This window comes from Stigmatopora nigra, chromosome 1, assembly GCF_051989575.1.
Source record: "Stigmatopora nigra isolate UIUO_SnigA chromosome 1, RoL_Snig_1.1, whole genome shotgun sequence".
NCBI lineage: Eukaryota > Metazoa > Chordata > Actinopteri > Syngnathiformes > Syngnathidae > Stigmatopora > Stigmatopora nigra.
Window position 1 is genome coordinate 8,113,947 of NC_135508.1, and position 13,460 is coordinate 8,127,406.

Genomic DNA, 13,460 nt, shown 5'->3' on the forward strand with positions numbered 1-13,460 from the left:
ATGTAGGGGTCAAATTTGACCCATTTTGAGAAAATACTTGAAAGCAAGTTATTACACACACTAAACACAAGATAAAGAACATTTTAGCTTTACAATGTATTTAATCATTCATTCATTTATTGCAGGTCAAATAGCCTATCATTACATTTGGAATTAATTCATCATTATCGGCCGCCCAATGATGTAGTGGTTCTTTTCCTTTGGTTGTCTGTCTGTTTGGTTGTCCCTACGACTAACTGGCGACCAGTCTAGGGTGCAGTCCGTCCAAAGTCTGATTGTATATGTTCAAGCAACACACATTCCTGACAAGATCAGCGGTTATTAGAATGAATAAATGAAAATATTTACGGTTTTACCTCAAAATTGACCCATGCATAGAAAATATTCAAGGCCACCTGATTGCTCATCATCTTTAACTGAATGATGATGTCACCAAAACTTGGCAGCGGGTAGAAATGAAGGTCGGATTCGGCCGCTGGGATTAAAGGAGTCGCGGAACTCTGACTCCAGTTGGATGCCAGGGACTTTGAAGATGGACACAGCTGTGATAAAACAAGGGAATTCCAAGCCATTTCAAGGAAAAAAGATTGCTAAGACTGGGTGCATGATGATGGCTGTTCTTACTGTCTCTCAGGTGCATGACAGGTGTTGGCAGAGTGTTAAAATATGGGTGTTGCATGGCATCTGGTGCTGAGATCCGGTCCGCAGGCACCAATGTCAGCATTTTCTGAACAAGGTCTTCAGTTTTGTCTGGGAGTCGACTCAACCTGATCCAGATCAATCAATTTTGCTTAGATAAATGACACTGGAATGCGAATGTGGGATTTCATAATTTTTTTTACAACTCACCTTTTCCATACAGAATGAATCCGCTTTGGTTTAGATGGAAGAGACCAATCTGGAACAAGAACATTAACACAAATATTTTAAATTAGTGTTGCATGATGATTTCCTATGACTGAAATGGAAATTGTATTCTCGAGAATATATCCACACTTTTGTAAATAAAAATATTTTTCTCAATTTGGGCCAACATAAAAAGTTGTATTTTCAAACAACAATTAGCAAATGATTGGGACAATCTGGCCCGTAAAGGTTCTGGTCCCTCATTTTCCAACCACTTTCAATTTGAGGGCACCTTCTAGTGGAGAATAATTCCATTACATGTGTCAGAACTGTATCCTGAAAGGAAAATACTATAGTACAGTATCAATAGTTGGTGTCCAACCATTTTTTTGTCTGAGGGTGTTGAGGGATTCAAACTTTAAGCAATTTCCTCAGTTTCTCAGACAAGCCAAGTCAGGATCATCAAAGTCCAAAATTCAACAATTGACGAACCATAAATAATAAAAAAATACTTTCAATTGAAGCACTGTAAAACTGTGATATCACTGAACTAACGGTAATAACCAGAACTTTTTTTATTTTATTTTATTGTATTCTGCATATTTAACCTCACTCACAGGTCCCCATCATGTGAACCGTGTGTGGCTCCAGTTTTTTTTTACCTAGGTCTACAATGTCTTCTGTGTCTGTGCTTGCTACTGTCTTGCTACTGCAACCAAGGGGATTTCCCAAATACGGGATGAAATAAAGTTCTAATCTAATATAATCTGATTGAATCAAATAATGGTAATTGCCTTCCTTACACAGATTAACTCTTAACAAGTCCCTAGGTCCCAGGACAATGTGTTTAGTAGAGGGTACTTGTTTTAGGTAATGTGCAAACCTGCCAGATTCAATATGAGCGACATGGTAATTTATTGCCGCAATAGGGCAACCCACTCAAGTCCATGTCTTTAAATATGCAGTACATCTATGGGAAGAAAATTGATATAATAAGGTGAGACTGACCCGTTTGATAATTAGGCAGGCGGGTCACCCCAGGCCAGTTATCTTCTGATGGGATTCCAAGCACCTGGGGGGAGACAGAGTGACTATCATGCATCTGTGAGGGTGTGAAAATGATTTTTATTCAAAGAGGAATGTTTTTCATGGTACAAACCATCCAAATTTTCACCAGTTGGTCAAATATATCGGTGACTCCTGGAAATGCTGGCGAACCTTGCAGCATCTCTACGAAGATGCAACCGGCCCCCCTGGACAAAAATGCTTGTATGTTACAAATGGATATCTTAACCATAAACTTCACTCAGGTTCTCAAATCACTGGTTCCCACTAAACATCTATTTAGAGCAAGTGTGTCAGACTCGGGTTGGTTGGTGGGCCGCTTTAACGTCAATTTGATTTTACATGGGCCGGACTATTAGAGATATGATATTTAGATGTTTTTTTTAAATAAATGGCTTAAAAGAACTGGATTAAAAGCCCTGAATTTTCAGTTTTTTTATTGATCTCAAACAATGTTTATTTTAGCTTTTTTAAATTTATATTTTAGAGATTGCAAAATAATTTTCGAACTAAAAACACAGAAAAAAATGGATTACAAAATTACAATTATTGATTTAAAAGGGGGAGAATCAGGAAATTTAATATACATCCATACTTTTAATTTGATCCTAAAACAGAAAGTCGGCACTCATGATTTACTTTCCTGGGCCACACAAAATGATGCGGCGGGCCAGATTTGGCCCCCAGGCCGCCACTTTGACATCTTATGTGATTTAGAGGAAAAGATGTCGTTAGGCCAAACCATATGGCTTATAAATTTTATAAGCCGCTTATAAACGTTGTATATTTCGTGTGTGTTTCTGACCAGGACTCACCAAATATCCAAAGCAGTGGAATAATCTGTAGAACCCAGCAGGACATCGGGAGGGCGGTACCACAATGTCACCACATCCGAGGAAAAACTCTGACAGGGCACGGATTTGGAACGGGCCAGACCTGCTCATAGAACCAAGAAGTGGCTCGGAAACACATTGAAAAGGAAAGAGACGACCAAAGAACCAACCAAAATCGGCCAGTTTGAGTTCGCCTAAATAGCTGATGAGTAGGTTTTGAGGCTTTAGGTCTCGATGGAGGATCCGTCGTTCATGGATGAAGGTGAGACCGCGAAGCAACTGGAACATAAACACCTGCCAGGAAGAAATAATGTCCACTTTATTTGATCTTGGATACTTTACCCCACCAGTTTCCGGGATAAAAAGCTCAAGTTTAAAAACAAAAATAACAAAAACATGTAATCTGTCATACCTGGACATTGTGAGAGTGCAGACCCCCGGGATGCTGGTCCATGTACTGGGCCAGGTCAGTTTGCTGCAATAACACGCGTGAACAAATGAGCGTGACATGGTGCACGCTGCGATTTTGATACAACGCCTCCCGGGAAATCTCACCACAAATTCAAAGACGAAGGTGAGCGAGTCTTTGGCATGGATGATGTCATGCAGGAGGACGATGTTGGCGTGCTTCAGGCCTTTGAGGAGTGAGGCTGCACACGCCCACACACAGAAAAAAAGGCTTCCATTGTCACATTGTCAATGGATCACAAAATTTGACACTGGCACTGACATTCACTAGACCTGTCGCAAGTGCTACTAGATGCATATATTTACATATTATCTCTAAAAATACATTGTGGTGACTTATTTCAGTTTTGCAGTAGACGACAAATATTTGGTTTTACAACAGACAATCTCTTATCTTTAACTGTAAGATGTAATGCAAGCCATTTGGTAACTTTTCAATATGAATATGTTCACAAATCGGAGATCTGTTCTTTTTTTTATGCTATTTATACTTATTATCATATGTCTATTAGAATGCACATGTGTATAATCAAACTGCACTTGAAAGATGTCTCATTTTTGTGTTTAAACATTTCTCCATTAACAGAAAACAGAAGAAATTCATAATTTTGCACAATTCTGAAATGCTTTGGGCAAGTATCTTTCATTTTAATTATGTAAATGACTGTGGATATACGTTACTACATTTGTTTTCATGGAAAATCATTTTAGCTCTGGTGCTAATGGTCGTGATTCAAAAACACTTTCCAAAAAATCTCCCTACATTCTGCCAGTATGTGAACTGTTATTCATTTAATATCATTATGGTCGTCTATGTTTCGTCTATGCATGTGAATTCTAGTCTAATCAATTCTATTAGGTATCATGAATATCTAAAGATTTCTGTCTAAATTTTAGGCTGATCTGGTAAACGTGCTTGCGAGAGAGTATGAAGATGTGTGGGTTTGTGAGAATGTGGATTTTTACCTTCTCTGATGGCAGTGAATGGAATGCCTTCCTCTGTCTTTGTCTGGATCACCTTCAGCGCCACCAGCTGACCGTTGATCCTCCACACAAAGCATAAAATAATGAGAATCCAAATCTTGACTTCATTTCGGTATTTCTTTTTATGACATATGACATTCCTGACTTTCCATTGTAACATTCAAAAGTCAAAGTCAAACAGTGTAACAAAATTGATATTTCTACTCCAAAAGTGCATTTTCCCAGTAAAAAACAAACAAACATGAATAAGTAATATAAAAATATATATTTGTTTGGTAAAACTAAACATATTACAGCCCTAACAGATGACGGAATGAGGTAATAAATATAGAGAGAGATGCACTAAAAACAAGCAGTGCCCAGAGCTTAAACTGTCTCATGATTAATTACTGTATTTTCACGACTATAAGGCGCACCGCATTATAAGGCGCATCCTCAATGAATGACATTTTTTCCACATATAAGGCGCACTGTATTATAAGGTACACTGTATTATAAGACACACTATTAAAAGGTGCACTGTCTATTTTGGAGAAAATTTAAGACTTTAAACTTAAAAGCTTTTAAACTAAGATGGCATCTGCATATTTAACAGTATTGTTTCAGTTCAGGCGTTTGTGTTTTTTTTTAATATCCGACAGTGGTGGTTTTTCGTTTTTGGTTTTCTGTTTTTTCCATATATAAGGCGCAGTGAATTATAAGGCGCTCTGTCTATTTTGGACAAAATTTAAGACTTTTAAGTGCGCCTTATAATCGTGAAAATACGGCAGTTCCGGTACTGGTGCATCCTTACTATAACATGACATACACACATATATATATAAGTTTTGAATCTGTCCACTGACTGCATTAATAACTCAACACACTCATAGCGCAAAATGGATCCGATGGATAGATATTGGCAGACGAGTTAAATGAGGTTTAAGTGAAGCGTACTTCATAAATCACCTTAAAATTTGACCTCTGACCTGCTGATGCCTTTATAAACAGACGCATATGAGCCTTCACCAAGCTTCTCCAGGCTCACATAGGAGTTGGCCGTTCCAAATTGTAGACCTGGTTTCTGATCACACAAACATAATCGTAGGACGGGCCTATTTTTCAGTGGTGCCTCTAAACGTCACCTGAGATGTGCAATTGACGATGGATTTCAGCTGACCCATATGAAGGGGTCTTGGCAGTTGTTCTGGCTCCATGGGTCGCTGTTACTGCGGTTTCGCTGCACCCGCAGACGTCGCATCTGCAGCGTGTGGAACCAGTGAGGCTGAGGCCCTGAAGCATCTGGATCCACCTGGGCCAGTCCCCACGCAAAGATGAAAAACAAATTAGGTCCAACTACCCATTCAAAGATACAATGTAAAGGTTGAGACATTATATCACCTTGGCTTCAAAACAACAACAAGAACAAACTAAACAAAAACATCTAGAAAATCCCAACCAATTCAGGGAGTCGACTGCCTGCTAGCCATAGTTGTCTGGGATAAGCTCCAGCACTCCCTGCGGCCTTTGTGGGGATAAGCCAGGGGTAGGGAACCTATGGCTCGGGAGCCACATGTGGCTCTTTTGATGGGTGTACATTGGCTCTTTGCCTTTTTAAATCCTATTTTTTCTTCATTAGACTCTTCTGAATGCATTCTCTCATTGATACTCATTGATTGGCAACAGTGAAATAATGTTCTCAAAAGAATTCAGACTTTTTTTTTTACTTTCAAAGTGATGAAATGAATAATAAATGCTCACATTTTCATGTATTTTTACTTTTAAATTCTGAGTATGGCTCTCAAGGAATAATGTTTGAAAATATGAATTGTTTATGGCACTCTTCGTCAAAAAGGTTCTCGACCCCTGGAAAAGCCGTAAAGAAAATGAATATAAATACTGAAATTCTGGATAATGGAGAAGAACTGTGACTACCTCCATCTAGTGTTGAAGATAAAATAATGGAACAACATGTAGACCGAATTTAAGATTTTCTTTGGCGGCCATATTCAATGATATTTTCATAATTTGCTGCAGTGGGCAACAGGCCGCAATAAGGTCAACCCTACAAAAGCATATTAAAAAAATAAAGAACTTTTCGTGGAAATGAAGGGGGCTTTAAAAAAAATTCACTTGGAATTAGAAGTAGTAGTTTCATGGAAAACTTGTCATACTTAAATATTACAAGAAACATTAAATTAGTCATTACGTACATGTAAAAAAATACACATGACATATTTTTTTAAAAACTAGAACTATTATTTTCTCCCCAAATGTGACATTTAGTACATTTTGATCAGATACCTCAGTAACCGGCAGCGAAGAAGAACTCTTGCACTTCATGATGGCCCTTCCCTCCATTGGTAGTACCTCCACCTGATCCTCCTCCTCCTCCTCTTCTTCCTGGGCCTCCTCTGTTCTTCTCCACCCATCGTCCTCCTCTACCTGGCCACAGTAGCACCTCCTCATCCAGCGGGACAATTTGTCCATCGCTCCTGCTGCTGCTTGCTTGTCTCTGCTGCTCATATGACCACCGTGCTGTCTGGAAGAGAGCAAACATGGTCTCATGACTACTTGTACACTCTCCCTTTCCTCCCCCCTGAGGCTGGAGAACAAGAGTGTCATTCAACATGCGGGATATTGCTGTTGTCCGGTAGGGCACATTCTAGAACTACCCTGAGTTACACCCTGAAATACACATTTCTTGTCCAACTATGGGGATTAATGGGTAAAAAAAAATACTGGAGAAATTGTATTGCACTATTATTGATTCTAATCCATCTATCTGCAGCTAAAATATTTTTTTTTGGATTTATTGTCATTATACAAGTATAGAAATTAGATTGAAAGCTTCACTATGAAGTGGACAAATAAATAATAAATAAACAATAATAAACAAATAATCAATAAGTAATAAGTAATATTTGTACCACCTACATTTGGAAACAAGCATAACTTGGAGCTTGTCTATGAATTAAAATGCTAATTTTAGTTATATATGGGGGCTTACACAATATTATGGGAATTGAGTTTTGGGAGCTAAAGGGTTGAGGTTTAAATACGGACAGCAGGGGGCAGTATGACTACAGCAAACCAGCTGTATCGGTTTGTTTGGGCGTCTGAATTGAATTTAATCGGCCGATAACGCAAAACTGTTGATAGTATGAACCTTAGGGGTGAAAAAGGTGGGGCCATACCCAGTCCCTGGTTCGGAGGGGTGTGGCTTAAAAAAACAAAAACAAAAACATTAGATAATGTGCTAAGCAATATTTCTATTTTACAGTGTTTAAAATACCTCACACAGTTTTCATGGTGGGTGTTATCCATTAGGAGGGCGGAGAGGGTCTCAAGTTTTAAAAGTCACTGGCGCCAATTAGGTAAAAAGTTGAATGTCACTGCACTCGGACTCTGTTCAAAATTGTTCCTCCACTAGAGTGATTATCGTATTTTTCACGACTATAAGGCGCACTTAATTAAAATGTTCTCCAAAATAGACAGGGCGTCTTATAATCCAGTGTGCTTTGTATATGGAAATACAATTTAAATGTGTCATTCATTGAGGGTGCGCCTTATAATGCAGTGCGCCTAAAAAGGCAGTGCGCCTTATAGTTGTGAAAATTTTGTTTTTACTATAACATTGAATTAGCAATGAAACAAAAATAAAGACTATAATTTCTTCATAATGAAACACCAAAACAGTCTAATAATGATGAATTGACCATAGTTTAACTCAGGAAATCAATTTTAATTGGGAAGGTTTAGCATTAAATGAGCGTGTTAGAGTGCCACTAACAGGTATAATCGTCTCATTTGTTTTTGATCAGAGGCCTGGCAAAAATCATTTGAACTTTGCTGCATTTTTTATCGATATTTATTAACTGATTGGCTGCCGGTGACACCACGGGATGTCGAATCTATTCAAATTTGTTCGTTTGTTGTCGATTCTCCCATTTCAAATGTGCCAGGTTTCTAACAGGGATAAAAAAAATGTAAATTGAAAGCAAAAGGACAAAAAGGGCAAGAGGATTAGACGTCCATCATCGTCAATGGTCCTAGAAAAGAATTCACGGTCATTGGCTTGCTTAGAGCGGCGCTAGGGCGGAAATAGTTTGGCGTCCTCGACGGTCCACTGTGACAGCCCTTGGCAACGAGATGAGAAACGAGGCAGCGGCGGGGACGTAATTGGACGATGGGAGGATGAGGCGCTGATGGTGGGGGGCGAAGAAGGACAGGAGGATGGCAGACAAAGGCAGCGGGCGAGCGACGGAGCGAGTAGACGGGTGGGGGAGGTTGCTTGGCGTTGAGGGAGGGAGGGAGGGAGGTAGGGAGGGAGGGACAGGCCAAGGGAGGGAGCCTTCTGTCTCTCTCATTTCTCCTCCAGCCAATTTTAACAACGTGGCGTTTGCACAAAAAAAACACACAGGCAATTAGAGACGTGCAGACACTGAAATTTTCCACAAAGTCAAAATTGGACAAACTGCTCGGCTAAATGGGAAACGACAAACTTCTATCAGGCCACATTGAAGGGAAAAACTAGTACAATTATGGATATATGGCGGGTTATAGTATTGAGGTCGACATTTTTTGTGAAAAAAAAATCTTATTTTTTGAGTGAAAGGCGACATTTGTAGAAAATGTACCATAATTTGAGGTTGTTGCTGTCATTCTTAAGGCTTATTCCATTGTTCTCTTGTTCCCAGTTCGCCTCAGGTGGTTCTCTGCATGAAGTCAGCTTGTGCTTCCGGACTTCAAGTGCATGTCAACCTTTGTGGCTTGTATAATGACAATAAAAGCATTCAATTCATTTCAATTTGAATTTACATTGAAAGGCAACTGACATTACCCAGCGGTGGGTCATCGCACTCCGTTTCAGCCAGATGAGAGAACAAAGAATGGCGTATTTAACTTAGTAAGTGAGAAAATTGCCACTTTTTCACCTTGGCATTGCATAATACTTTAATAAAAGTAGCCCGCCTCTTTGAGGTCTTTAAGGAACCCATTTGGTCAGATAAATTCAATATACTACACCATCTTCGGGGCAAACTACACTTTCGAAAGTAAAAAAAAACCCAATGGATACATTATATTTATATATTTATATATATATATATATATATATATATATATATATATATATATATATATATATATATATATATATATATATATATATATATATATATATATATATATATATATATATATATATATATATATATATATATATATATATATATATATATATATATATATATATATATATATATATATATATATATATATATATATATATATATATATATATATATATATATATATATATATATATATATATATATATATATATATATATATATATATATATATATATATATATATATATATATATATATATATATATATATATATATATATATATATATATATATATATATATATATATATATATATATATATATATATATATATATATATATATATATATATATATATATATATATATATATATATATATATATATATATATATATATATATATATATATATATGTGTGTGTGTGCTTGCAATGACGCTTTGCCTTATTTTGGATATTAAACATTACATATATGAACGCTTTGCTTATTAGGAATGTTAGGTTCATCATTATTATAAATGTGACATTAATACCAGGCATTTTAATACATGTCTTTCAAAAGAAATGCTCGCTCCAAAGTTAACCAAAACACCTTTGGAGGTCACTTCTCCCTCACACCTGGACTTCTCGAGACTATGATTCACAGGAAGAGAAGGGTAAATTGTTTTGGGAAGCATCAAACTCTGAAGACGGTTAACAACAAGCTCTTGGGAACTGTGGATTTGTTTTGGGAAACGTGGCTTCTCAAGATGGTCCGCAACAATTTTCTCTCGGGAAGATTCGACAGACCAACAATAGTTTTGAGAACTGAGACAAATTGTTATGAGACTCTAAATCAGGGGTGTCCAAACTTTTTGCAAAGAGGGCCAGATTTGGTAAGGTGAAAATGTGTGCGGGCCGACTATTTAGCCTGACATTCTTTGAACCATTAACATTAAATAGAAATTAACCTTTTGGGATTTTTTTAAATTACAAATGGCATACTTTTACTTTTACATTTTTTTTTACATTTAGGTTTTTACCGAAATCACAAACCACAAAAAATTAAGAAAACTATCAAGGATATCTAAGTTCATGTGAAACATCACATATTATTCACTATTATATGCTCACTGTAGGAACAGTGCTGAAAACAAAACAATGATCACTGCATATTCAAACTGTGATTTTGACCATCACAAAAAAATAATGAACTCATGTATTTTATACTGTGGTCAACAGTGCTGGCGGGCCGTGTATTATTGATTTCATGATAGAGGCCACGGGCCGGTAAAAGTTTGTCCACGGGCCTTAATTGACCCGCGGGCCGGACTTTGGACATGTCTGCTCTAAATGATGTTTTGACTTCTGTGATGCATGTTGTTTAAATCTTATGAGTAAATTAGCAAAAGGGACACCGGGATCTTCAGAATCCTCTGACGGGAGGCGCGTGTGGATCGATTCTCTTCTTGCAAGAATAAAAGGATATAACCTCAGATGCCTCCATTATTGAAAGTTGAATTTGGGAATACTTATTGGTGAACCTATCAGTTTTCATTTAAACCATAAAGAGGACTTTTCACCAATCTGGTGTCCTACAATTACAGTCATTTGCTTCTTGTTATCTTTCATTGGTTGAAGTGTCTTTGCTGGATCGGTTGCAACAAAAACCTGCACCCACAGCAGCCCTCAAGGACCATTTTGCCCACCCCTGCCAAACACATACGCCCAGCACCAAGTTCTTGTGTTTGCCAGATGTAAAACGCATGGTTGAACATAGCATTCGTAAGGCAAACACATGCAATTGGCTTGTACTCTGAGATAGACAAAATACCCCAATGGTCGCATTAAAACTGATTATTAGAGGTTTTCTCTGACTTAAAGGAATGATTTTTAAAAAGCCAAGAGGTGTAGACGTCGACTAATATGCGATCAGTGTTTCTACACAAAGCAGGCAAGCCACTATGAACAGCTGCCAGGAAAACAGAGGTAAACAATCACGGCTAGCAGAGTACAGATGAGGCAGTGGTCCAACTAAACAGATTGTGCATGCTTGAGTCATCCACACGAGTCAAACAAGGCGAAAAACTGAGGCTAATAAGCGTCCAACTTGCTTTCCTGCTGGAAGTTCATTCTGAAATTTGTGACCGAAGGTGTACAATGCATTCTGTTGCAAGTTTAGGGGTGCGTTGAGTGTCAATTGCTTTATACATCAGCACGTTATTATTGCAATGTAGACTCAGAAATGTACCATATCAAGTTTGGAGTATGGTTCAAGCGTACTAGTTAGGATTTTGTTGTTGTTGTTGTTGTAGATATTAGTTGTTTAAATTCATTCATTCTGAACCGCTTTAAACTGTGTCGCTACATTCCACAATTTTCAAATATATGAGCAATCGAATTGAAAATGAAGTTAAAATGATTATAACCATTGAGATTTACCTCTTCCAAGAAACTTCCTCTAGGTCCGTCAAGGGGATCCTGACGCATTCCAGTCAGACTTGTGTAAAAACTATAAAAAAAATAAAGAAAAAAAAACATAAGAAATGCCACTCAAATAAATCAGACTGGTAAAAATATTCGTGTATAGGTAAATGAGAAGGATGCAAACGTTTGGCAGCTCAGTAAACGTATGTACACACGCATGTAGAACTCATAACTTAAAACTACGTTCCGACAATTGCCTTTGACGACATTTCATCATTTTTCTTTGACTTTCTTGGGACCTGTGTTAAAAAACAAAGAATAAAGTTCAATTAAGCATATTAATGATGTAGAACTATGTGAAGAACGGGGGTTAAAGGCACATTAATCAGGAATTCATTGCTTGAAGGGAAGACATTTTGCGTTTCGTAACATGAATTTCTTTAACCTCAACATTTCGTATGCAGAGAGGTTCGTAAGTGAACATATAAATCTCGTTTTGATGTTCAACACGCGTTTTTATCGGCTATTTTGGGAAAACATGAGAATTTTCTTACATTTGAACACAAGATGAATGTTCAAAATCTCTATATAAATGTGACTTTGTTTATCTCAGGCCTCCAAGCACGAAACTCTGAAAAACAATGATGCCGTCTGGTTGCTTTAACTGTCGAGCGTAAAACAGGGGAGCCAAAGGAACAGAATTAGCCGTTGCGCTTGATGAAGGGAAAGCCCCGTTGATGTCACGTCTCTTCCGCCTCACGTCTCGCTGCCGTCAGGACGTGTGATGTAGGAAGTAGGGGAAGGTTTTAATTGATTTCCTAATTTTCCTCATGAAAGAGCCAACGGGTCAGCTGAGAGCAGGAGGCGGCCAGAAAGCAACCGCCTGAGAAGGAAAGAGAAACCAGCGTTAAAAGCTTTACCAATGAAGCATGAAAATGTGGTTATGCGTGTGTGTGTGTGTGTGTGTAAGAGTGTGTGTGAGTGTGTGTGACCTTGTCTTGGTGGTACGTGTGACCATGCATGTCTAAAAGTGTGCGTGTGTGCGAAAATGAAAAAGGGAACCTTGAAACCGTCTTACTTCCCTCCTCCATGTTTTTCTGGCTCTTTCTAATTTAAACACCTCCTTGCTCTCCTCCACAATTTTCCACTCAGGGCTTGTTTTGTCGCCTTCTTCTGTTCATAGATCAACTTTTAAAAAACAACAACAACAAGCAGTCGTGTGAAATTCCCAGAAACATGATAATGTCATCGCTAGGGGAAAAATGGGTTGAGGCTTTAAATGGTTTCTAAAGGTTTTGTGAAAATTGCCAGATTTTTTTTTCTTCCCGCTAGGCAGAAATGACCTCTAATCTCTACTGAGATGATGGAGAAAAAAAATGTGCCCCAAAAGATTTAGGTGTTTTTCAAAGGCCCTTCAAAAAATAATTAAGCGGAACCTCTGGATGAGGGGGATAAATAATGTGCATGTTGTTGATAAATGTACAGAAAATATCTTTAAAAAAACAGCAAAGACGAAGGCATTTTCTCATTGGCTTGTTATCAATTATCAAAAGTTTTGGCTGGTTTTTAAGTCATTTCAGAAAACACATTGGATGTTTTTTTTTTGTTTGTTCCTAGAGCATTCATGTTCTTGGTAAACTGACAATTTTAATAATAAAGGAGCCCTATTTTTTTAGGCTTTTTTCCATGACCATTACAATTATGTCATTTTTTCCACATTTTGTGTTAAGTGAAATAAAAGGAGT

The 13,460-nt window shown here is 37.6% G+C and overlaps 1 protein-coding gene across 1 annotated transcript; it reads right to left on the reverse strand.

The window, feature by feature from the left end:
• Positions 1–141: 141 nt before the first annotated feature.
• cdk15 (cyclin-dependent kinase 15) lies at positions 142–11,809 on the reverse strand. Its single transcript, XM_077720145.1, has 14 exons — positions 11,731–11,809; positions 6,480–6,717; positions 5,356–5,487; positions 5,165–5,259; positions 4,179–4,258; positions 3,300–3,394; positions 3,157–3,219; positions 2,915–3,038; positions 2,727–2,847; positions 2,006–2,099; positions 1,855–1,918; positions 850–898; positions 625–767; positions 142–542 (listed from the first exon to the last, which is right to left on the reverse strand). Exons 2-14 carry the CDS (start codon positions 6,699–6,701, stop codon positions 430–432), a joined length of 1,395 nt encoding a protein of 464 aa, XP_077576271.1. The 5' UTR covers positions 6,702–6,717; positions 11,731–11,809; the 3' UTR covers positions 142–429.
• Positions 11,810–13,460: the final 1,651 nt, after the last annotated feature.